Below are 26354 nucleotides of genomic sequence, written 5' to 3' on the forward strand. Positions count from 1 at the left end.
ACATTGTTTGGAATACCTACTGCCAATCGAATAATGAGGCGAGCTTTATCAGTCAATTGAATCTCATATATTTTATTTCTGTTCTTGTGTACAGGGTGCGTACGGTATTTGAAGACAATTTGAGAGTAAAACTCATTCGTTTTTAATTGTGAACAAAATTTAATAAAAATTCACAATTTTTTTAAACAACATTAACTTATTAAGTAAATATCTATAAACTCATTCAATAAAGTTTCCATTAGCTGCAATAACCTCCTCGATCTGGCTCCAAAAATGATTGCATGCCCCAATCAAAAGCTCCTTATTCATATTGGTCATAACTGTATTTATAGCCTTCAGAGAAGAAATGGTGTTATGAGAATGCCTAATGGCTTCACCCTCAACTACACTTCATTCCTATTGATTAAGGTCTCGGGAGTTAGGTGGCCATAAGTTCGATGTTATATGGTCATCGACAATTACAGCCATCTAATCTTGTGTCGCCATCGCTTTGTGTGAAGGACCAGAGTCTTGCTGAAAGATGTATGGACTATCACCGCGTACACTATCAATCCAGGCTGTCCACTAGAATCTGGATACATGCAGCAGAATTCACTCGAAATCCTTGAGTAACGAAGTGTGATGACATGTCCTTTGTTGCTCACTACACCTTCGTGTGCATGACAGCAGGGACCTCTGTATGATTGGAACATAGCCATCTGCCATTCTGGTTATTTCTGCGATTGGCCGTTTTGGTTGAGGTCAACATTTTTTTCATCAGAAGAAAATCATAACATCTTAGGCGCTTCAGGGTATTTTATCGGATAACTGTTCTCGTGCTTTCCTGTTCTTAACGTAGCATTTGTACCGGAGATACCCATGGACAACTCGACGGATAAAACTTCCAGAAACACTAAGCTCTCTCGCAAGGGCACCCGCATTAATTTAGAAGCCTTCTCGTCAATAATCCCTTGCACTCTTTGAATAAATTCTGCAGATCGGACAGTGCAAAACCGTTCATAATGTTTGTTGTGTGTCGCTACAGATTCTGCATCGCCACCTGATGCACTTAAGAAAATTGGAGATTTTAAATCGGTGGTATTTGCACATATAGCGGCAATATCTGCCATGTCTCTTCATTTCTTGAGTTAAGTTGTAGTCCTCTATGTCTTATCTGAAAGATAGCAAAAAGAAAAATAATGGTTTCGGGAGTTATAGCCACATGAATGCCTTCAAATAGCATATGCACCCTGTATTAAGGTGAATGTATGCGGAGTCTTATAGAATATTGTTTAAAAAGTCTTACTGCGTGAGCAAAGAAATCGCTTGAAGCTCACAACTGTCTTTTTAGTATCATCAAAGACTTCGGTTGACGCACAGCGGACCAAAAGTAAGATGTCGTTAATGCTGCTAAGAAGTATTTGGTGTTTAGTGATTTTAGCAAGTGTTTTATTTGCCTCAGCCGATGACAATGTATACGTAATCAAGTCGGAAAAGTACGCACGATTATTAAAAAAACAAAGAACTTAAAACCGTAAACTTTGAACATTTCCTCTTACTCCAATTACACTCAGACTACCGGCCGATCTTAACTTTATGCCCACCCTGGGTAACGGTCATTTGGGATATACAGTTTTCGGTGACGCGATCTTCATGAATGGCATCTATAATGGCGAAGGTGGTAATAGTCGCCGTGCACGCATCCCTAATTGGCTGAACTTGAATGTGGCCACCATTGCCTACGAGGAATGGGAGCTCTCCATCATACCGGATAGCTATAGGCTACACCTACGGGATGGTTACTTCCGCTGGCAATTTGCTTACGAGGCAAATGGAATGCAGATGCAATTGGAACAACGCACATACGCCCATCGCTACTACAACCGCGCTTTGATCTATGAACTTTTCGTGCATTGCACCGGCGCTATAGGTAAAATATACAGTAAAATAAAAGCTGTAGAATGAAACTAGAAGGAAACCGATGAGTAGAAGCTCTAAACACGCATTACACTTCCGCTTTTGATTTTTTATTAAGTTTTTTTTTTCCTTTTCTATTTAATTATTCTTCATTTAGATCCACTGCTTATAAAGTTAACCCAAAAGTCAGGAAGTAAAAGTGAAGCTTTTGACTTTTCACAATTAAGCAACGCTAACGGAACAATGAGGTATAAAACTCTGCATGGTGTAACGCGTCAGTTAGAGCAGCCAGATTTTCAGTTGGAACTACGTACGATTTTCGTGGTATTCAGTGATAATTGGGAAAATGAATACACTTTCGAATTGGGTGCTGGGCAAGAAGAGTTTTATTATCGCTACGTAATTACGGTTGACGAGAAGGAGGAGGTGGCGCGGAGAGAAATGGAGAATGGTAATTTGAGAGCTATAATTGCATGCATATTTGTATTTACAAACGTTTGAATGGGTGTGAGTTTGAAAAGTAAACTATGCGTAGTTTCATAGTCAAAGAATTTGGAAGAAAATAAGACACACAAGTGGACGGAGGGAATAGAAAAGAAACAAAGGCTAATTGCCAGGGTTATAATTTAATTTTCATAACTAATGCAAATATAATAGGGAGGTTGAATTAGTTTTAAAGGTTTTTTTCGAAGATTTGGGGCTTTATTGTGAAAAAACGGTACAAAATATTTTATTCGAAGTATTGGCCATCGCTAGCTACAACTTTCGCCCATCTTTCGGGCAATTTCCGGATGCCGTTTCTCCAAAATTCTGGCCGCTGCTTGGCTATCCATGACTAAACCCATATTTTGGTAGCCTCGTACGAGGAGAACCGCTGGTCCGCCAAATCGAGACTCATATGCCGGAACAAATGATAATCGGAGGGAGCTATGTCTGGACTATACGGCGGGTGGGGTAACACTTCCCAGCCAAGCGTTCCAAGGTATTTTTGACAGGTTGAGCAACATGCGGCCGAGCGTTGTCATGTTGCAAAATAACCTTGTCGTGCCTTTTTACCGTTTCCGGCCGTTTTTCCTTCAATGCCCGACTTAAACGCATCAATTGCAGTCGGTAACGATCCCCCGTGATTGTTTCGCCCGGTTGGAGCAGCTCAAAATATACGACGCCGACCTGATCCCTCCAAATGCAGAGCATGATTTTCTTGCCGTGAATATTCTGCTTGGCCGTCGACGTTGATGCGTGGCCGGGCAAACCCCATGATTTTTTGCGTTTTGGGTTATCGTAGTGGATCCATTTTTCGTCGCCAGTCACCACCCGATGCAAAAAACCCTTCCGATTTTGTCGCTCGATCAGCAATTCGCACGTAAAAAATCGCCGTTCGACGTCGCGCAGCTTCAACTCGTACGGGACCCAATGTCCTTGCTTTTGGATCATTCCCATCGCTTTTAGACGCTTGCAAACGGTTGATTTATCAACGCCCAATGATTCAGCAAGCTCTTCTTGGGTTTGGCACGAGTCCTCGTTTACCAATTCCCCCAATTCCGCGTCCTCGAACTTTTTGGGCTGGCCAAGACGCTCCTTGTCTTCGGTGTGAAAATCACCACTTTTGAATCGTCGAAACCAGTACTCACATGTTGAAATCGACGGAGTATGGTCTGGGTAGGCCTCCTGCAGCAATTCACGGGCTTGGGCTGTATTTTTTTTTCAAATTGAAGCAGAAAAGCAAAGCTTCCCGCAAATTGCGTTTCGACGGCACGAAAGTTGACATACTCGGAGCACGAAAACACTGCGTTGTTTATACTTCAGCGAAATGACAGATACTGATAAACAAAGCCTAGGGATGAGGCTTTGTCATGAATATATATTCAGTATTGCCAACGCGATAAAGTGATAAATAGCGCCATCTGTGTGTCACCTTTAAAACTAATTCAACCTCCAATAGTAATAATAAGTTGCTGTGTCGCCCACCAGTGCCTTAGTATGGAGTTCCCCGTCTCCCATCGGACGCGTCCCCAAGTGGTGGATGGGCGAATGCTCAGCAGATATGCAGAGTAGACGTGAAATGAAGCACCACTCCCTGAGCAAAAACTGGGATACTGCGAAATCTGACCCACAATACGCGTCTTGGGTTGGATCGAGCTATACCAAATGTGGATAGGAATTCTAGGCTAACAACTTCTTATTTGCAAGTATCGTCTCATTTGAGCGCGGGTGTCATAATCAAAACAAAAAATTAAATAAGTATGCAGAACTTACCTTCTTCTTCTTCTTGCCTGTCGCGAGAACTGTTTATCCGATTTTGGCCGAGTTTCACAAAGTGCACCAGTCGTTTCTTTCTCGTGCTAACCGACTCTAGTTAGACACACCAAGTGAAGCTAAGTCCTTCTCCACCTGATCTTTCCATCGCAGAACAGGTCTTACTCTTCCTCTGCTACCACCAGCTGATACCGCATCGAATAGTTTAAGAGTAGGAGCGCTTATGTCCATTCGAACGACATGACCGAGCCAACGATGCCGCTGGATGTTTATTCACTGCACTATGTCTATGTCGTCTTAAAGCTCGTACAGCTCATCGTTCCGTCACTTGTGATACTTGCCATCACCAACGTGTAAAGGCCGAATGGGTTGGTGCGTAACTACCATTCGAGGGTGCTTAGGTTCGAATCTCCGCGCATAAAACAGCAAAATCATAGAAAAAGGTTTTTCAAAAAACCCCTTTGCCATTCGGAATCGGCTTAAAACTGTAGGTCACTCCATTTGTGGAACAACATCAAGACCCACACCATAAATAGGAGGAGGAAGAAGAAGTGTACGTACCAATTATTTATTTATTTTATCCAAAAAGGCACAACAGTCAAAGAATAATGGAATTCAATAAACTCAGCATGTAGTCCAGCGTAACGAGCCATGAATTCCAACCCTACCTGCTTAAAAGAAAATGTATGTCCTACAACAACGACTAAACCGATCAAACTCAAAATTTGCCACAACATCTATAAATTGCATCTTGCACAGTGGAGAGAATTCAGAAGGTGCGGCCAACATCAGATCGTTAAACGGCTGTCATCGATTTTCAAGTAATCCGCAGAGTTGCTGACGTAAGAGAGAATATTACAGTGGTTGTTTACAACAAAACTAAGATTGTATTGGTGGTATACTCGTATGCAAAAAAAATGAACGCAGCCTTCCTTCATATTAGGTTGAGTAGGTTGGGTAGGTTGGGTTGTAGTGGTTGTCCACTATGGGACACAATCAGGCTCATAGCCCATTGCGATGCAGTGTGAGGAACTTGTCCTTATCTCTTCTAAAGCCAGTGTGAACTTTTCAAAATTTTTTGAAGATACCAGATTTTTACAGTACTTAGATCTGCGAACTCATTAAAAAATTGTCTACTTAAGAAGGTGAATCTACGCCTACGTAGAGCTCGGCAATGGCACAAAAAGTGCGAGATCAGCTTTTGCAGAAGTCATGTCTTTGCACACTTAACTTCTGGGCGTGTCTGCCTATTAGGCAGTGTCCCGCTATAACGAAAATCAGTGTGCTAAAACTAATCTTATTTTGGCTTAGCAGAGATTCTGTGTGTTTAGCATTGAGAGTCGGCCACAATTGTCGAGCGTTTCTGCAGGTGTGTTCATTACGCCATCTTTCATTCGCTGCTCTTACAATTTCCTTAAAAATAAATAGCTTTCAAGTCTGTGTGCATCCGTCATTGTCTGTGTGCTCATCAGTCAACTTGATGCCAAGTCTCGCTATTTCATCGGTCTACCAGTTCCCCTCTATGTCGCAATAGCCAGGAACCCATATTACATCGCTGCCGTCTGAAAAAACAGACTGCTTGGAACAGCTTAAGAATACATGTGAAATGAGCGGACTCAATTCTGCTGCCGAATACCCTATGACATGGTAGTCAAAGATAGTCTCACAGCTTTGCTTCAAATGACCATACCTTTTAATCTATCATCCTTGGGTCTGGTGTTGGCCACATCGTCTCAGTGCTCTCCACCATGGCTGTAGTTATACAAATTAATTTTGTAGTTATACAGCTGACCTCCGACGAGCTGTTGGAAAAGCACACCAATGAATGGCATAAGTTTTGGCAGGACTTCAATATACAGATTGATGGAAATATAGAACTGGTACGACTTAAACGCAGCTATGGGCTTTTGATGAACACGAATATTTCGAAATTTTACTTTCTAAGTGCAAAACATTGAAATGCTATGGTCAATATTCAGAACTAAACGCCCATCTTTACAAAAGCTGAAAGTAACTATCGGAAGTTTTTTAAGAGCTGGAGAACCTAAAATGATAATACAAAACAGAAATATTGTTGAAGTGATTTTTTATTACAATCTGGACAAGGGCGGCTTAAATATTGCAATATTGTCGCTAATCTATGAGGTAAATCGATTCTTAGGCGCTCTGTGTTTTAAGTTAAACCGTCTTGGTATTTAATTGACTAATTTTTGGAAACAAAACTTCAGTCAGCATGGCTCGTAATGGCAGCTCCTCCCTCATTTCGAAAGATATTAAGACCGCTGTGCCGCCAGTGTTCTATGAACTTCGAGAACCATTTTTTTTTTGTTTTTTGTCGAAGTAAATTTCCACAACTTGAAGGCGTTGTTCTGGCGTTAAACGATTCATGATAACTTGCCAAACTTTACCGCACTGAAATGTCAATACAGTTTGCCATTTTCAGCTGTCAAACCACTTAAAATTATCGGTATCGATAGTTCTCATACAGCTAAAAAACCGATACTACAAAACACAAAGTGATCATTTCGTGCAGTCGAAAAGCCCATAGTAACCTTTTTTAAAGTTTTTTTACAGCATTAAAAAAGTTCATATTTCAGTCACACACCATTAACGCTGGCATCTTCTACTTGGCCAGCTCCTTGCCATCATTGCATACAAATCAACTGAATGGCGCCTACTTCGGGCTCAGTCCCACCGGTATAGGGCGTGGGCAGCTCGATGCAGACTACGAAGGACATAACTTTTGGGATACAGAAACCTGGATGCTACCAGCTGTCACCCAATTCGACATCACCTGGGCCGAGCAGCTATTCCAGTATCGTTTGCAACACTTGCCTGGTGCTCGCTATAACGCCAAACAAACTGGCTACAAAGGAGCACGGTGAGTGCGTTTGGATTGAGATGTGAGAAGTTCATTTGCAATGGAAATACTCCACAGCTTTCCCTGGGAGAGCGCCTACACCGGCACAGAAGTGATAAACCCTTGTTGCCCTGAAGTGGCCGCACAGGAAATTCACATCTCGCCAGATATTTTATTTGCGCTCCGCCAACATTATGCCTTAACACATTCCACCGAGTGGTTGTGCCGCGTTGCGTGGCCAATAGCCAAGGAAGTTGCTGAGTTCCTCGTGAGTCGCGTGAACGATGATGGGCAAAAATATCACATTAAAGGTAATTTTACTAAAATATTTGCGTAACTCAAATGAATGCTATCCTCATGTGCGTGTGCATACATACATGAATACATAGGAGTCATGGGCCCAGATGAAGATCACTTAAATGTAACTGACAATGTCTACACGAATGCGGTGGTCAAGAGGGCACTGGAGTTCGCGAGGTATATTTTGTATTTATTTATTTATTTATTTATTTATTTATTTATTTATTTATTTATTTACTTATTTATTTATTAATTATTTATTTATTTATTTATTAGGTTCATATAAAAAAAATTACTTAAAGTTTTGTCTAAACTTTCCATTACAACCATTTCCGCGCGATTTCGAACTTTTATGCTTTAAAATATTAGCATTTAGACAGGGTTTTATTATTCAAAATAGTTAAGAAAGTATATTTTGAACGCTTTGAAAAAAGTCCAGTTCTTCAAAAATTAAAGAGTTGGCTTGACTCGTTAGCGTGGGAGCGTTGGCGTCCTTTGGCCTTCAGAAAATTATCACGTTCAGGACCTTGCCCCGCAATCAATAGAATTCTTCTTTCTCTTAGTGCAGTAGTATGGACTGATATTCTCTGCCGATTTCATAAGGCTTAACTGGGGTTTTTCTTGCTTCATTTTTATTATTTTCTAGAAGCTTGTTCATGTAAAAATTGTCCAGTAACTTCCCAGTAACTTTCTTTCCGAGAATTCGCTCTCAAAGAGAAAAATATCAAAAAAAAAAAGTACATGAACCCAATACTAGTAACAATTTGCAAGTTTTACGAACAGCTGATTAAATTATTAGCGGACAAAATCACAAAAATTAAATTTTGATTAGTTGAGCTACCTTGTTTTAAATTAAAAAAAGTGCGTGTAGCGTAGTACACATAAAAGAAGTGAAACTTTCAAGACAAAGAAAGAGGGAGAGACCCGAGAGAGAATGAGAGAGAGAGAGAAAGAATATACCTATATCTAATTTACAAAAAACGGAGAAGGGCCGTCCGATGTAGGTAAACGCCGGACACAAACCGGGACAAAAACGCGCACTACTCCGAGCGTTTATCACACGCACAAACGCAGCGATTCAAGGACCACAGCAACGGCACAAATTACCGCAAGGCAATACCAATGAATCTGAGATCGGAATGGATAGCACTTTATAGTACGCACAAGCACTAGCCAGGAAACGGAAATAAGCGCCAAAAAGTAGGCACCAAAAACAAACGCCAAAAAATTGGGACCTAAAAACGCCCCAAACAGTAGGCACCAAGGAAATATAACACCAAAAAGTAGGCACAAAAATATATTTCCTACATGTTTGCACCAACATTTCTCACTAGAAATTAGCAACCATAAGGAAAAACTCAGGAAAAATAGCCTAGGTGTATCTAAGATATATCTAAGGTATAGCTCTCTCTCTCCTTTCCCTCTACGTTACATCTTTTTTCTCTCTCGCGGAACGAAAATGCCCAAAACGTTGCATGGCCTCGAAATTTTACTCTCCGTTCTCGCTCGTCCATCGGCGCCTAAGAAGTTTCTCTTCAAAAAAGGAAATAAAATGCAAAATAACGAGCTTCGGCATCACATGATTTTATTTTCTCCACAATAATTTATTCCATTTCATCATCGCTGTCAGACGAAGAACACTCCATTGGCAATTTTATTATTGTGGCAATCACAGCCTTCTTCATACTCGTATTTCCCTTGCTTCCGTCTATGCGTGTCAAGAAGTACAAGCCTACAACACAAAATATACCGTCAATAGTTAACTTATTAGCCTTTTCCCTCGACTAGATAGACAAAGACATCAACATTTTGACGGTCATGATGCACCATCACTACTAATTAACCCTTCCGATTTGAACATTTCCAAAAGCTATAAATTCCTGAAGGATTCCCATCTTCTACAACATAGAGCAATTCTTCCCCAGCTGAAAGTCTGCGTTTTCTTTTTGCTTATTTAACAATTTTATTGTTATTTTTAGCTTTTAAAAAATAAAATTAATAAATAATAAAATAAATAAATAAACACCTTCAATGCTTGCCGATTTGTATTTCAGAAACTGCAGCAACAGTGATTGGAGGCTGTGGCTCGGTACTTCTGAGGTACAGTGGACACACAATTTATTCATATACTCACAGTTTATAAACAGATACACCTGATACATTTTTATTCAATATTTAAGGAACAAAAACTTCCAAATTCATTTCTAGAGTTAGAGAACTTAAGGCAATAACGAAATGAGGCACAATTTTATGTAAAACTATTATTCCTACATAGCCATATAAAGAACACTTTATCAAAAAATAGTAAAAAAAACGAGTATTTAGTACTTTGTTGGGCCGCCTTTAACTTTAGTAACTGCTTCCAAGGTGGAATTTTAAGCTGCTTACAGTGGTAAATAAGCCATTTTTGCACGATGAGTGTTTTACGTCATTGTCTCGTTGAAACAAGAACTCTATAGCATCCAGTCCAATGTTTAAATACAGACGTTTGTCCATTTTATCATCAATAAAAACCATTTTTCCTACTTCAGATGCAACTATGCACCCCCAAACCATTACATTTCCTCCTCCATGCTTAACGGTAGGAATAAGATTTTTTCATTCAGTTCTGTATTTTCTTTTCGCCAAACTTTTGGAGGGTCATCTGATCCGAAAACAATGAGTTTCGACTCGTCGCTGGAATATGAAGTTTTCCCAAAAAGAATCTGGCTCATTTATATAGCGTTTGTGGCGAACTCCAATCTCTTCTTTCCGTTAATATCTAAAATGTAGGGCTTGCGGCGTGTCACTCTGCTATGATAACCAGCGGTATACAGCCAATTATGGACTGTTTGTGGGCTTACTTTTTTATGCAAGGACTCTTGAATATTTCGTCATCGTATCGTGGAAGTTATTTTTGTGTTACGTTGTTCACGTGAAGCCAATATTTTTCGCCTTCCGGCTTGGTGGTGATTAGCTTCCAATTTACCAGTATTAACGTAATTAGCAATAACACTTGGCACCGTAGAATGCAATTTGCCGATTTCGCGCAGAGACTTGTTTTCCAAGTACAATTTAATAACGATTCTACGCATTTCTAATGCTAAATCCGCACTTCGTCCCATTTTGCCACTTTCAATCGATGATAAAATCTAAGAAAAGCCTGTTTCTACCACAGTCGGCTCTACGTTACCGAAACGACCCGAATTTGTATCCGGCCAAGGACTGCCACTCCAGCAGCTTTCACCGTATGTAAGTGCGGGGAATGTTTATGCTGCTACAACAACAGCAACAACTAAGAAAAATTAATTAGTAATTCTATCACTTTCAAACCTGGCTCTCAGCTATGGTTTACTGCTGGGTCCAAATTAGAAAATGGTAGAACAGAGGCAGGAATCAATGGGCCTAAATTCAAAAAATCGATTCCGATGGGACTCTACCCAACAATATTCCAGGCAGAAATACATGCCATCGAAATATGTGTGAGAGAATGCCTTAGCAGGAAAATGAGAGGTACTCACATCTACATAACATACTTTCAGATAGCCAAGCGGCTCTAAAAGCCCTTCTATCAACTACTATCACCTCTAAATTGGTAAATGATTGCCTAAACCTTCCGGGACATGAAGGACATGAGGGAAATGAAATGGCTGATGACCTTGCAAAACAAGGAGCAAATATGCAACTCACTGGTCCTGAGACTTTCTGTGGACTCACAAAAGGCCACATTAATGAATTCCTTAGGAAATGGGAAGAAAAAAAATTTGCTGCACACTGGCTAAACTGTGCCGGTCAGCGTCAAGCCAAACTATTCCTAAGTCCCAACAAAGGAATATCTGACAAGCTTCTCTCACTAAGCAGAGTAGATCTGCGTCTTTTAACAGGATATCTTACAGGTCACTGCAACTTGAGGTATCATCTAAATAATTCTAAATATTGGTCTATCTGAGACCAATGTCTGCCGCTTTTGTGAAATGGACATAGAAAGCTCAGAACATGTGCTTTGTGAATGTCCTGCGTTGGGCAGACAGAGACTTCATCACCTTGGTGGTATCGTAGTATCTCCATGTAGTCTTTGGAACAACAAACCCAAAATTGTGCTAAAATTTTTAAAAAGTCTAAAACTCTAGGGTTACAAAAATAGGCCTTTCACAATAGATCAGCTCTGGTCGCAGTGCGTAATGGCCTTCTAATAATAATAATACTCAAATAGTAATAACTGTATAGTATATGTTCAATTACTTCTATAAAATCTGATAATAGCTAATGACATAGATCGATTAGATGTACAGAGAAAACAAATTATATACGAATAAAGCATCAGGACATTGATGAGTTATTATAAAGCATATTATAATAATTATCTTTTTTTCATTATTTTTTATCTTATCACCAATCAACAACAAAAGTTAGAACCCCCCCCCCCCCCCTAAATCTGAGGGTCTGCGAACGGGCCTGACTGCACCTGTTTATCATTGGCCGATTCCTATTTAATGTATGACATCAAATAAACTTGATAAATTTTATCTGAAATATACTATATTTGCTTGCATTCTCCATTTTAATCACCATTTTTATTTAAATTTAGAATTCCGACTCAATTCGCAAATTTTAATTCGTGTTTATTTTCACTTTGCGATCAGCTGCTTCTCACTTGCAAATTCTTACAAGTAAAAATTTGTCCAGTAAAAACTTGCAACTTCTCCTCAAGATGAAAAGTCATTTTGCTCTCACTTCACCTACTTTGCAAGTTTTTAGATACATGAACACCAAAACTTGATAATTTGTAATAATTGCACAAATGAACAGACCTAATCGTTCCTGCGACAGTTCGTCCGGCACATTTATTTTGCACAGTATTACACGTAATTTTAATAAAATAGTAGTATTATTTAGTACAAAAAGCTCTAAATCAAATGTTCAATCAATAGAGTTTGTTTATAAGTGAATATTGCTCCTTTTCGGTGTTTGTATTTAAGTAAAATAAGCCTGTGTAATCGAGCATTTTTTTCAACCTTATGCAAAATATAAGCATTTTTAACGCTAAATATTTCTATTAATTCTTAACGGTAATTTATAAAAAACACTAAATCAAAAGGCTGTTATATTGGCTACATTTATGTGTGATAATTTGTAAATTAAGTCCACGCACTTAAACATTATAAGCAAACCTGTCGTGGTAGTAACGGAAAGTCAACACCATTTCCATTTTGACAGTTTTGCGCATTCCACGTGCACTACCGCCGACAATACTTCAGATATTTGGCGAGATATAGCGCTGCGTATGAATATATTGTACGATAAAAAATTGGACTACCATCCACAATATTTGGGCTACAAGCGAGGCGAAATGGTTAAGCAGGCTGATGTAATACTACTTGGCTACCCTTTGCAATACGCGATGGCGAAGTAAGTGACTTGTTATGAATAAATTACGAGTTTTGTATATAATAATTGATTGATGAAATCGCAACCAACTGCCTTAGTAAGACCCGCTTGAGTGATCTTAACACTTACGCGTCTGTCACCCGAGAGTCGGGGCCTGCCATGTCCTGGTCTATGTTCGCCATCAACTTTCTGGATATAAACGCGCTGGATGAAGCTAACCGATATTTCCAAAGAGCTTATAAAGGTTATGTGCGGCCAGAATTTAAAGTACATACACATACATATACACATTCCGATTACTCAAATAATCCAGCGTTACTTGAAATTTCTTGATAAACTAGGTCTGGAGCGAAAACAAAATTGGCTACCAGGGATCCGCGAACTTTCTCACTGGCATTGGTGGCTTTTTGCAGGCGATTATCAACGGTTATGCTGGCATGCGATTTGATTTGGATGGACACCGTTCGATAATGAAAGTGCAAAAAACCAATTTGATCGCTGGCACAAAAGGATTTACTATCCATGGTAAGATTGAAAGTTGTTATTTGAGTGTCGAAATACATTTAAAGAAATTAGATACTTTTTAGGTATCAAATTTGCTGGCTCGAAATTTTCCTTGAAGGTGCACACAAATGGCACAGCGACATTTAGCTGTTTAGAAGCAGGCGATTTGGATTTGGAATTAGTAGTGAACTCCCACAAATATGCAATAAATGCCAATTTTTCAAGTAAGTTCGTGTATTTCATTTGTGTGCAAGTTTATGTATTTTAATATTTTGCGCATTTTTGCCATTTTCTAACAGTTAATCTGGAGCGCAATACCGCGTTACTATCCACGGTTTAAATAAAAAATGCCTTTGAATATGTTATATTTGTTGTATTGCATTTTTTTGGCGCAGTCAATTTATTGTAAGCATTCAGAATGAGAATTAGATTAGTAGTGGATTATTATTTTTTAAAATATCGTTATGCGTAACGGTTACGCGTGGTTACATAGAAAATGTCCGTTTGGGCTATTGCAATTTTCATTTTGGTATTGTATTGAAATGCTTACTAATTTTCATTTTATGTGAAAATAATTAATGGTACGAAAAAATGCATTCGTAACTTTCTAAACTAACAAAACAACTACTTAACGTATACCCTACTTATATTTGGATATCGTCGCACCACTAACTGCCGCCGTTTGCTTTCCTCCGCTAAGCACCACAAAAGGTGTTTTCGTCTCCTTTTGCTTCTGCTGCAACATGGTAAGTGTGCCCAAAGGTGTGTCTGTTGAGCTCATGGTCTTCATCAGCTGCAAATAGAAAAACATTGTAAATTATCTTACTGCATCATTGCGTTTACTAGCTGCACTTACGCCTTCTTGTTCCATTTTTTTTAGACGCTTCTCGATTTTATTTTTGCCTGGTCCCTTGCCATGAAATTTGTGCGATAGATAGCGAAACGCCTCCTTTGAATTCAGTATGCGTCCATTGTCGTCAATATATTCCAACTTGACGTTTGGCTTGAAACTGTCTTTGTCTTTGAAGTCCATAATGGGTCCAGCATGGAAGCGATCACGTCTACCAAACTTATCATCTTCACTTTAATTTGGGGAAAAAAAAAGATTTTATCTTAAATGTGTTACAAGAGAATGTTGCGCGTGTGTATGCTTGTTGTTGTTGCAACAGCTTAAACATGCCCCGCACAAGTTTGGGGCGTATGTTTGCCCGTTATGGATTACTTACACTGCCGATTTGTCTTCGATGGAATAATTTTTCGCCTGCAGATGTGCCATCTTCGAGTTACTCGGCCGATTGTGCTCCTCTTTCTCAAGATAACCTTTGGACAAAGCCAAGCGCAAAGCATTCGCCACACCTGCACCAACATCCGGCTCTTCATCCAGAATTGCTACCTCTTCTAGATTTTCGGCAATATCCTCAAACTCCGCAGGTTGTATGATCTCATCGGGATTAACCGAATTCCAAGTGCCATGATTAAGCTCGGGCTCATTGTGACGATCGTTGTTGCGATCCTCGTTGCCGTCATTCGTTTCGAAGTCCATCATATCGTTGGAGTCTTCGTCGCGGTTTCCGGCCATACCATAAGTAGGTATGTCACCAAGTGTGCGACAAAATTCAGCCGTGGCATTGAGCACAATGTTGCCATCGGCACCACGTATGCCCCCCTCATCGTCTGCACCATCAACGGGCTCTGTTTTAATTTCATGCTTGATGCTGTTCACATCGATGGGGAGTGGCTTCTTAATTATGTTCTCTTTTTGCTTTAACTTGCGCGCTTTGGAGAGCATACGCTCAAGATCGTCATCTTCATCTTCAGCTTTTACTTCGGCAACTGCGTCTTTTATGTCCTCTGTCTCCATACTGTCGTCGTCGCGTTGCCGTTTCCTCCGATTACCCAGATGCTGTTCCATTGGCTCGTTATCCAGAGGCAACAAATCCTCATCCTTGAGTTTTCTGCGCAATTTCTTTACCTTTTTCTTTGGTTTTTTGAATCTATTACGAAAAAACGTTAAATTTTATTATCTACAGATAAGCAATTAAACAAAAAGTAAAAAACTTACTTTGTCAACTCGGCTTCGGAAAATGTGTCTGAGGCTAGCACGATTCTAGCATCCTCTAGCGTCTCCAGCCGTTTTCCTGCTAACTTAGTTTTTATCTGAAATCGAAACATTTTCAAAACCAGTCAACAAAAGAAAGACCAAACAGTTTATTTACCGCTAACAATTTTCTCTGATGCTCGCGTTCTTCTTCCAAGCTATCGCCAATAACAAAGTCCCTCTTCTTTTTATTTCCATCAAGATCTTCATCGTATTTCTCCAAAATTCCGCGTTCAATTGGATTACCAAATTCATCGTACTGCTCTTCGTACACATTATAGCCATAGCTGAGAGGATTTTGTTTCTTGTTTTCGATGTTTCTACGATACCGCTCTTCGTCAATCAAATTTACGTTCACCAAAGCATCATCGTCTTCATCCAAAACGCCCTTATCTTTTAGCGTCAATATGACCGTTTTACCTTCGGTGAACTCATTCATGTCGTGCTCCACTCGCAGTCCTTTCAGGTGCTTATCGTTGTAGGCCTTGCGACGGGCGGCATCCTTTTCTTTTTCCACTAAATCATTTACACCAAATTCTGCATCCATTTCTTCGATCATTCTTGCCTGGCAAAATAAAACGTTTCTTTAGTCAAAATGGATGTATGTATGTAATATAAATATAGAAGTTTATTATTTTTATTCTGTTCACTAACATTTCTTTACATTTCTCAACTTGTAAATTTCTGCTTTCTGCTGATGATTTAAACATTTTCTCTGCTATTAGTTGCTGCTGCTCTTCAATTGAAACTTAAAAGGCTAAATAATTGACGTGTTAGAAACCGATGGAATCTAACAATAAGAGAATGCTATCGTTTCCACTACAGTCGGTTATACGTTACCGAAACGACCCGAATTTATATCCGGCCAAGGACTGTCACTCCAGCAGCATTCCCCGTATGTAAATATGGGGAATGTTTATGCTGCTACAACAACAACAACATCACAAAGCAAAGCATTATTTTCTAAACTGCTCAATCCCATTCCCAGGTGATATCACATTGTGAACTCCACGCTTGATTGTATTAATGAATTTAGGCATTTGGAGGTATATTTTTACACTAATTTGTTGTTGTAGCAGCAGAAACATTCCCCATACCTGTACGAGGAGTGCTGCTGGAGTAGCAATCCTTGGCCGGATTTCCCCTTTGCCAGGCATATTAATTCTAAAAATTGTTACAAATTATCATGTTTTGGTGTTAATGTATCCAAAAACTTGCAAAGAGGGGAAAGTAAGAGAGCAAAATGGCAATTCATTTTGAGGGGAAGTTACAAGTTTTTACTGAATAAATGTAAGTAAAGATATTTAAATATTTTTTTTAATTTTGAGCATGGCTTAGTGCCAGAAGCTATTAAATATGGAGCAAACAGCAACACTGTGTTGATGCAAACAAGTTGAATATTTTCAAGAACAGGTAAGTAATTAATATTTACTGCAATGCAAACAAAGGCTCCCTTTTAAAACACGGAAGTACAGAAATCTAAATTTTTATTGTTATGATTTCGCTCGCCGTTAATTCAATGGTTCCGAACCTTTTTCTATTTTCACGAATTTTAGCAGGTAGGCGAGTGATAATACGACAACAACAAAGGATTGAAACTCTTAACAATACAGGTTAGTGACACGCCTAAAAAATACTAGGTTTTTACAAAAAGTTTGGTAGTCAGTTATTGCGCACCCCAAATATAGAATGTGCGCTATTGTTGATTAGGGTTTTGCTTTCTTTAGCGAGTTACAGTTGGTAGATGTTGAACATTTCGCGGAACACTTCAAGTAATAAATATTCACTTCAAGCAAAAGCGCTCTTTTAAAACACGGAAGTACAGGCAAACAAAAGAAATGTAAATTTTTATTATTATGATTTCGCGCGGCGAAATGTTTCCATTGTTATATGTTTTTGGCAGATGACAGGAAAGATGAACTAATTACCTCATCGTTTGTAAAACCCAAGCATTTCTTTAGGTTTTTCCAGTGCATCCTGTATTTTCAAGAATTTTAAACCTTTGTTGTTGTTGTTGTTGTAGCAGTAACTTTGCCATCAGTGTAGTGTAACCACAGGTCGTCTTCGTCTAGCTCATCTAACGGTAAGCCCAGAAAACTAGCTTTTTCGACAGGTTGGGTCCAGAGGGGTGTTAGATGAGTGGGTTTGATGGGGCATGTGAAAAGGTGCCTGTTGTTGTTGTTGTAGCAGTATGTAGTTGTATGCCTGGTGTCGTGCGAGGTGCCTTCACATGCCGGACATATTTTTAGTATGTCAGGGTCGATTCTGGATAAGTATGAGTTTAACCTGCTACAGTATCCAAAACGTAATTGTGCCAAGGTTACGCGGGACTCTCGGGGAAATTGGAGCTCTTCGTCTGCGATAGGAGGTGGTTGCACTTCGATAACGGCATTCGGGGGTCGGGAGCTTAGGAAGGTGGTAATGGTCTCCCGATAAATGTCGTTTATGATCTGTCTCTATATTCCCATGGCAGCTGGTTCTACGTTACCGGAATGACTCGGGTTTTTTCCGACCAAGGGCTGGTAGCAGAGCAGCAGAAGCGGTAGCTGGAGCAGCATTTAACATTTTTTTTTTTTTGACATTCCTCTGAGTTGCTAGCAGCAACGAGCAGCAAAGCTTGGAGCGAGATATTATTATTGCTATTGGTGCTACCAAGTAGTTCATGCTAACACTGTTTCAAAATTCAGAGTAGGAACCTACGTTGCTTTGATGTATTTCGAGCTGGCTTTACCGAAAGTACTCATAGCGCTAATGCGCCTATGAATTCAGCTTTATCTCAGTTTAACTTTATCGCAAATTTTGCAGACCTACCAGACTCTAAGTTTGTGCTTAAACCTTTTATAATGATCTGTTCTCTTCTATTCTGCTTTGTGTGTGCCTATTTATCTCAAACTTCTATACCATATTTTATAATCGACATAAATAATTAAATAAAGAAATATATGTAGAACTCTACATACCCTTTTTTCAGCCTCCCTCTTTTCATCGACCGCACGTCTGCTTCGTGAGACCCATTTGGATACATCATCCGCTTCCTCGTCTGATTCGCCTAGTGTGCGTATACGTGCCAACTGATTTTCCAGGAATCGTTTTTCTTTTCGTTGTTTCAGTTTCTCACGCATTTTTTCAGCTTCCGCCTTTTCTTTCAAATTCGCTGCCGGCTTGTGTAAGAACTCGCCCCATTCATCTTTATAAGCCGAGAGTTCTTTTTCACCAGGCTGCACCTTTTTCGCTTCTGCGACTGCAGCAATAGATGTTGACGACGGTTTTGTAGGGCCACTATCAACTTCAAGAGGTTTTAAACCCAATTTGGCGCGCAGCTTATTTGTTTCTTCAATAGAAAGGCTATCGCCAGCTCCATTTTCAGGGATAGGCGATGGTGAACGTTTTTCGCGGGGTTGGCGATCTTTCGATTTTTCTACAGGTCTGTCGCGGTCACGTTCACGATGGTGCCGATCTGGCTCAACACGATGCTCTCGTCCTCGTACACGTTCCCGCTCACGATCACGTTGTTCTGTACGATCACGCTCTTTTTCACGTACTTCTCGATCCCGGGCACGCTCCTTATCCCGTTCACGTTCTCGATCTCTTTCTATGCGTTCACGATCTATATCTTTTTCTTTACGTCGCTCCATTTCTCGTTCCCTTTCATAGCGCTCCCGTTCTTTTTCTCGTTCACGCTCACGAGCCCATTCTTTCTCTTTTTCACGTTCTTTGGCGCGTTCCAACTCCTTGAGACGTTCATAATCCTTTTCTCGTTCATTAATATGCCTCGAGAGCTGCGGCGGCGGTGGTGGTTCAACTTCACTGTCTTTTCCATAAGATCTCACTGGCAGATCGTCCAGGGGTACTTCAACACAATCAGAACCTGAAAATGGAGAAACAAATGATTTAATACGAAGTCAAACTGTTTCGGAGCCTCGCTTAATACGGAGATGTCAATTTCAAGACCTCTTTCAATTATTGGCGAAATTTTCTTAAATTCTCAATATCTGCTGGGGAAATCTGAAAAATAGTAGAAAGAAAAAAACGCGATGATTTATTATACATCCTAAAATGGTTGTGTAACTCTTGGAATAGAATACAAGTTTTCATTATACATTTTTTCATGAAAATCGCCCTTTGCATTAATGCTTGCATGCTATTCCAATAAAAGCGGCCTTGACACGCTTATCGTGAGTTACACGCTCTTAATGCTACTGTTTAGATGTACACTAACACCTCGAGGCGCACTTACTGTCATCTGAGTCCGACTCCTCAAGCGCAATCACTTCCGTGGGACGTTGACGCTCCTTCTCACGCTCGCGGTCTCGTTCCCGGTGCTTCTTATGGCGGTGGCGCTCCTTATGTTCCTTGTGACGTTTGTGTTTATGGTGACGATGTGACGATGAACTTTCGCCTTCTTGAACTCCGTCAATGCTACGATGTTTATGTTTCTTATCTTTCTTATGTTTTTTTCCACTCGTTGAAGAACCCATGTTACTCACTTCTCACTTCTCACTTCTTGTTTACAACTGGCACAATTTTTTGATAAAACTCGCCAAGAAATTTTTTTTCAGCAATCACTATAAACGTTTTTCCCTACCTGTCTTTCACGCCTTGTGTCACGATTGTTCAACCACTTTTGTGATTATCGATATTTTTTCACGTAGAGGCATTGCCAGTCGCGATAACGCATAAGGCGGATGAGGCTGTGAACTGTAAAATACTTAGAGCAATACGAGTAAAATAAAAAATGTACAAGATTGAAGCGCAATATTAAAGATTTACTTACAAGTTTTAAAATGCGGCATTTTCAAGTTTTACACATATTTTATTAATACTAGTTTGTAATTATCATTGTATGAATGCTTTGAAATTTATTATTAATGTAAAGGAAATTAAATTTTCCCAATTACATGGGCATGTCAAAACGCATTGGCACTTAAATGATACAAAATTTAAGTAATGCTATGCTCTAACGGCACGTATTTCGCTCTCCCATTTGTCATTCACTCTTTTTATCGTAATTCACTTCCCAATTACCCTTCAAATTAAAAAAATGTGTTTTTTATCTCATATCTGTGATTAGTATCAATTACTTTGCGAATCACGAATAAATCGTTGTTTTCCCTAATTTTTATCGTACACTTATTAAAATTAGCTATCAAACCCAAACTAAAGAGTAAATTAAAAATTAACAAACGTTGAAATATTATTCCAGTAAAAATTAATAGTAATTTAATAAAGGAAGCAAAAAAAGGTATGAAAACATTAATATGTCGGGGGCGGGCAAGCCAAGCATTTCTTTAGGGTTATACAGTGTGCCGCTAGCCTATATTTTCAAGAGCTTCAAACTTTTATTGTTGTCGCATTATCACTCGCCTACCTGCTAAAATTCGTGAAAGTGGAAAAAGGTTCAAAACCATTGAATTAACGGCGAGCAAAATCATAACAATAAAAATTTAGATTCCTGTACTTTCGAGTTTTAAAAAAGAACCTTTGTTTAAAGTAAATATTAAGCACTTGACGGATTCCTGAAAATAACCAGCTTGTGTTTGCATTAACACAGTGTTGCTGTTTGTTCAATATTTAATGGCTTAATATTAAACTTTACGGTGGTCAAAAACTATACCTACATACCTACAGTGTAAAAACCCATAAAAAATGCATCTAATAAAACAAAAAGCTGTAGTGCTCAAATAACAGATACGGAAGTAGTAGCAAAGCATCAGAAGCGAGAGTAGTAGTGGTAGATTGGAATCACATGAATAAATTCACAAGTACTGGTCTGACCTACTAGCAGTAAAAAAAACGTGGCTTGGAGCGAAGCAAAACAGTTGATCGCGCATTTTGCGCCACCTGTTCACCTACTCACCTATTCGAGTTCAGAGCAATAACGACAGCAGAGCAATGTAGGTATGATATTTATTGATATTGCTGCTACGAAGTAGTTAATGCAAACACTACATAAAACGAATTGAACAGAAAACCTATATATGTATACATATATATATAATTGGCTCTTTGGGTATTTGAGGCTTGCGTCGTGATGTTGTTCCACAAATAGAGGGACCTACAATTTTAAGCAGACTCCGAACGCCAAATGGTTTTTTATGACGAGCCTTTTCGTGGTTGATATACACTCAGAAGTTTGCCATTGCCTGCCGAGGTGTGGCCGCTTTTAGAAAAAACTTTTTCTTCATGTTGGTGTTTCACCGAAATTCAAACCTATGTTCTCTCTGAATTCCGAATGGTAGTCACGCACCAACCAACTCGGCTACGACGGCCGCCTAAAATTATATTTTCAGTAAATGTTCATTAATATAAAAGCCAGTCGACTCGAAATAATTGAAAAACATCTCGATGGTGCAGTTGCCCAGCGAGTCCCCGATTATACTTTTGCCACAATAGCGATTATCTGTATTGCTTATAATACGTTCACATATAAGTAGATGATCTACTTTTTCGCGCTTAACTCAAAATCAGCAATTAATAAGCACGATTTCCCATACAAAATTTCAACAACATCAACATCAAACATCAAAATAAAAACTAAATGATATAGATGCCGGCAAAGAAAACAGCTCTGTAAACATAATTCTAATACAATTTTTGTTAAATATTACTAATTATGGAATCAATTTACAGAGAAAAGCGTGTGTCCATTAAAGTTTTGTCTTGTTATTACTTATTATAAAATGTAATATAGAATATCTCATGCGCATTGCTGCCATCATTTTTTGCAACTTCAACGTCGCATACGGATTTCCTCCAACTATTTATTATTAGCAGCCAATTTCGCATTTAAATTAGCTATTTCTTCTCCTTGTAAAAAGAAATATTCCTCCAAAATAATTTCTATGAAGAAAAATCTCTCAAAGCAGTATTGACAGCTGATTGTCAATTTTGCAGGTTATCTGCCATATGTGAACGGGTAGATTACTTTGGTAGATTTATAGGTGATTAATGCATATATGAACGTATTATTAAATATCCCGGGCTCGCCCATCACTATTGTGAAAGGTCATAAAGCAACACGTTCAACTTTGCAACCATTTAATGTAATTCTATTGTGAATGATTTGAAAACAATTTGCGCCTACTAGCCCTTCAATGCGTCATTTTTTCTTTTTGCCAATCTATTACAACACAATAATGGTACAATGATATTTTGGCCGTTGGCGTATTATTTAGGCAAAAATGGTAAGTACAATAATGAAAAAGAATAATAAATACCTCAAAATGTTAATTTATCTTTGAAATCATTAACCTTGTTATTAAATTAGAACCGGTTTGCAATAAAATCATGAGCTTATCAAAAATATAACATTTTAGAAGACTTTACAATTCTACGGAAAGAATAGAGAGACACTTACAACTAAGGGATAGGCTTTCAGCGCAAATTTAACTGGTTTATGTTTAAATGCCTAATTTTGCAGGCTAAAACTCAATTTAAAAAGTTCACCACAGTTGAAAGAGCACTGAATAATTGCCCCTTAAAGCACTTTTTTATTTGGTCAACGCTTTTCAAAATTAGCAGCCTGTCTTGCAAATGTTTCCTTCAGTGCATTGAGACGCCACAGCTCTTCCCTCAATTCAATATATTCCAAGTAAGATAGATTACCCTGGACCAGTATATCACATTTGAGTTGAAGTACACGTGCTAGTTCAGTTTGTTTACGTTTCAAAGTGCTGACTTTCTTGAAGTCGTCTTCACCATCCGACTCTTTTGATGACTTTGAATGTTTCTTTGATTTCTTATGTTTTTTACGTGTTGTCTCATCTTGTTGCTAGGAAAAAATATTGCTCGAACATATTATTTATAAGCAAAATTAATACAATTTCGGATATTACCTTAGTTTCGGCCATTAAGTCAGGGTTGTCAACAAATACAAATACGTTCTCGCACAGAAATGTCTGTTTATTTTTGCTTTGGTAATTTTTCAGATTCACAATAAATAAGCTTGTAAACAAATAAGCATCGAGCTGTCATATTTGCTGAATTTTGGAACTGCTTTACCCGCGTAGCGCGCAAGCGGCCAATTTAAACGTCAGTCAAATAAAAACTGGAAGAATTTTAGCTAATGTATGTGATACGAAGTTACCAAAGCATTTAAGAAAAGTTATTAATTTAAAAGTCAATTACAGAGTTGAAAAATCTCCTTCGAATCTTGGGCAAAACTGCGTAAACATGGCCGAGGCAAATGAAACTTTGAGCATCCTTAATGCCGAGGCGCGCAGGCAAATGGAAATCAAACGAGACAAAGAATTGTATATCATCAGGAAACTTCTCTTCGTATTGGATTATCTGCAGAAAATAAAAGTAAACAAGTTGGATTTACCGGATAATGGTGAACAAGTAATGCACGCTCTCAAGGTGCTTGACGTGAACAATTTTTTACAATTAATTATTAGCGGAGGAGATGAATACCTTTTAGGTAATAAAATTGTTTTATCAACTTGCAACGAATTCATTTCTCTTTAACCCATTTTAGGATTGAAAGAAATACGAGATTCTGTTAACTTAAGCTATACCGAACGAAAGGCTATACGTGAAGAACTAATAGCTCTCCTTCGTTTAAAGTTGCAACCAATTATTGATTTTGGTAAAAAGTTAAAAGCGGAGATCCCTGATGTTTTTGCCGACCCCAGTGCTATGTCACCAACCACTACAACTTCATCTAGTGCTAGCCAGATCATTGCATTGGAATCTCAACGTCGATCTAATTTGCACAAACTTTTAGAGGCACGGAACCGCAAGTGTGCATACCTCAAGGCTGCTGGAGAGCTAAAAATGGGACCATATCTTGCTCATGAACTAGAGCTCTTATATGCCCAAGGCAAGCTTACACAAGAGAAAGCCAATATTCTGAGAGATTATTTCATTAATGAGTTTCTAAGTCGAACTGAGCATAGCTCGAAGGCGCTTAAAGAAATTGAAAACTGTGTAGATAAGAAGTTGGAAATGATGGCTGAAGTAGAACAAAGTTGAATTGTGCCTTATTATGTTCAAAACCTTGGAGTACAGTGACATGGTTACATTTTTATTCCGTGTTAAATGAATTATATAATGCCAAGTATTTAGTAAAATGAATATTTATCTCAAACTTGAAATGGTTAAATAAAGAAAGTTTTTAATGTCGCCGATGGCAACACTTTGACAGCACAAAACCCACCCTTCGACCGCTTCTGAAGAAACCGGCTCGCAGCTGTCACTGCGAGCTTTTGTTTTTTTGTTTTCACAATTTTCAGTATCATTTGTAACGCTGCTTTTGTTCGGAAACAGAATTTGAAAAATATCATAAACAAATTTAGCACAAGTATAGAATTGCTAATGGCTTCCGACGAAGTGAAGGAAAATGATGAAGTTAAAGAATCGACTGAAACCAATACTGGGGAACCACGACCACCGCCGCCGGGAGTATTGTCGTCACCTATAATCGATTTAGAAGTGCCGTCAAATGTTGCATTAAATTCATTAGGTGCAAGTGAAGAATCTGATGACGATAAGGATGAAACAGGGAGTGTGGTGAGCACCGCTACGACTACCACATCTCGTAGTAAATCGCCTGGGAATAGAAAAACTTTAAAATCGCGTAAAAAGGCGAAGAAAATAGTTAAGCCACTCTACAAATACACGTACGCCGATGAAGAAATTATGTTGCATTACCGGCAATAAGTATTTGCATGTTTTTATTGTAGATGTCATCTGCGCGAGGACCATGGCCAGCCGCTATTCGGTGCACAGTTTAATCAAAATCTTAATAAAGAACAAGCCATTTTTGCGTCTGTGGGGAAGGATCGTATTTCTATTTACGAGTGCCCCCATGAAAGCAACAGTACCGAACATGAAGTAATTGGAATAAAGCTGCTTCAATGCTATGCGGATCCTGACGTAAGAATTTCGATTTGTAGTAGTAATAATTATAATTAACAAACGTGAGTCTCCACAGCCTGACGAAAACTTTTACACCTGTGCTTGGTCTTACGATCCCGAGAATGGCGACCCAATACTCGCTGCTGCCGGTTATCGCGGTGTTATACGCATTTTCAACCCCTCCAAGCACCTTTGCACTAAACATTACATTGGTCATGGCCATGCGATCAATGAACTAAAATTCCACCCCAAACTGCCTCAAATGCTGCTATCCGGCAGCAAGGATCACTCGTTGCGTCTCTGGAATATTCAAACAGATGTGTGTGTGGCCATATTTGGTGGAGTGGAAGGACATCGGGATGAAGTGCTATCACTTGATTTCGATTTGCAGGGTGATCGTATTATGTCCAGTGGCATGGACCATTCGTTGAAATTATGGCGTCTGGACAAGCCTGCTATTAAGGATGCTATTGAAAACAGTTGCTCATTTAATACAAGCAAAAATGCAACGCCTTTCCCCACAATTAAAGAACATTTCCCCGACTTTTCTACACGCGACATACATCGTAATTACGTAGATTGTGTGCAATGGTTTGGAGACTTTGTGCTTTCAAAATCGTGTGAGAACTCAATTGTTTGTTGGAAGCCTGGTAAGCTTGAACAGACCGATGTGAAAGCCCAGGATTCTACCACCACGATCATACATCATTTTGATTACAAGGAATGTGAAATTTGGTTTGTACGTTTTGCTTTCAACTTCTGGCAAAAGGTTTTGGCGTTGGGAAATCAACAGGGAAAAACGTATGTGTGGGAATTGGATAACTCAGATCCAAATTTAACTAAATGCAGCACATTAGTACATCCCAAGTGTACCAGTGCAATAAGGCAGACGTCATTTTCCAAGGATGGTGCTATTTTAATATGTGTTTGTGATGATGGTACAATTTGGCGCTGGGATCGTGCAAATTAGACATTTTACTCAATCATGACAATATATCTATGTTGTTGTTGTAGCAGCGCATTCATACCCAATACGTGTGCGGGGAATGCTGCTGGAGTGACAGTCCTTCAACGGATATATATCCGGGTCGTTTCGGTAGCGTATAACCGACTGTCCTGGGAACTTCAATATTCCTATATTTATAGACGGCTTTTCTAGAACCTGTGAACACACATACATATGTGTATAATCTAGCAGAACAACTCTTATTTTCA

General features: G+C 39.0%; 5 protein-coding genes across 6 annotated transcripts; 3 read left to right on the forward strand and 2 right to left on the reverse strand.

The window, feature by feature from the left end:
• Positions 1 to 1322: 1322 nt before the first annotated feature.
• LOC129247396 (protein-glucosylgalactosylhydroxylysine glucosidase) lies at positions 1323 to 13548 on the forward strand. Its single transcript, XM_054886514.1, has 12 exons — positions 1323 to 1475; positions 1554 to 1909; positions 2054 to 2347; positions 5932 to 6032; positions 6750 to 7033; positions 7091 to 7323; positions 7402 to 7489; positions 12509 to 12700; positions 12778 to 12946; positions 13021 to 13204; positions 13267 to 13407; positions 13483 to 13548. Exons 1-12 carry the CDS (start codon positions 1375 to 1377, stop codon positions 13521 to 13523), a joined length of 2184 nt encoding a protein of 727 aa, XP_054742489.1. The 5' UTR covers positions 1323 to 1374; the 3' UTR covers positions 13524 to 13548.
• Positions 13542 to 19892, reverse strand: LOC129247395 (U4/U6.U5 tri-snRNP-associated protein 1). The gene is made up of 7 exons (XM_054886513.1): positions 19519 to 19892; positions 18242 to 19149; positions 15400 to 15846; positions 15246 to 15340; positions 14410 to 15177; positions 14040 to 14265; positions 13542 to 13976 (listed from the first exon to the last, which is right to left on the reverse strand). Exons 1-7 carry the CDS (start codon positions 19757 to 19759, stop codon positions 13824 to 13826), a joined length of 2838 nt encoding a protein of 945 aa, XP_054742488.1. The 5' UTR covers positions 19760 to 19892; the 3' UTR covers positions 13542 to 13823.
• Positions 19893 to 22419: 2527 nt separating this feature from the next.
• Positions 22420 to 24433, forward strand: LOC129249310 (augmin complex subunit dgt2). Of its 2 annotated transcripts, none has more exons than XM_054889041.1 (3): positions 22420 to 22465; positions 23210 to 23700; positions 23758 to 24433. In XM_054889041.1, the coding sequence occupies exons 2-3, from the start codon at positions 23454 to 23456 to the stop codon at positions 24252 to 24254; spliced, it is 744 nt and encodes a 247-aa protein (XP_054745016.1). In that variant the 5' UTR covers positions 22420 to 22465; positions 23210 to 23453; the 3' UTR covers positions 24255 to 24433. The 2 variants fall into 2 exon arrangements, with proteins under 2 accessions (XP_054745016.1, XP_054745018.1); XM_054889043.1 differs by lacking the exon at positions 22420 to 22465 and having other exon boundaries at positions 23249 to 23348; positions 23411 to 23700.
• Positions 22512 to 23183, reverse strand: LOC129249312 (uncharacterized). The gene is made up of 2 exons (XM_054889045.1): positions 23117 to 23183; positions 22512 to 23052 (listed from the first exon to the last, which is right to left on the reverse strand). The coding sequence occupies exons 1-2, from the start codon at positions 23129 to 23131 to the stop codon at positions 22780 to 22782; spliced, it is 288 nt and encodes a 95-aa protein (XP_054745020.1). The 5' UTR covers positions 23132 to 23183; the 3' UTR covers positions 22512 to 22779.
• A 65-nt stretch (positions 24434 to 24498) lies between the features above and the next one.
• On the forward strand, positions 24499 to 26327 carry LOC129249309 (polycomb protein esc). Its single transcript, XM_054889040.1, has 3 exons — positions 24499 to 24901; positions 24965 to 25157; positions 25216 to 26327. The coding sequence occupies exons 1-3, from the start codon at positions 24597 to 24599 to the stop codon at positions 26107 to 26109; spliced, it is 1392 nt and encodes a 463-aa protein (XP_054745015.1). The 5' UTR covers positions 24499 to 24596; the 3' UTR covers positions 26110 to 26327.
• The last annotated feature ends 27 nt before the right edge of the window (positions 26328 to 26354 follow it).

This window comes from Anastrepha obliqua, chromosome 5, assembly GCF_027943255.1.
Source record: "Anastrepha obliqua isolate idAnaObli1 chromosome 5, idAnaObli1_1.0, whole genome shotgun sequence".
NCBI lineage: Eukaryota > Metazoa > Arthropoda > Insecta > Diptera > Tephritidae > Anastrepha > Anastrepha obliqua.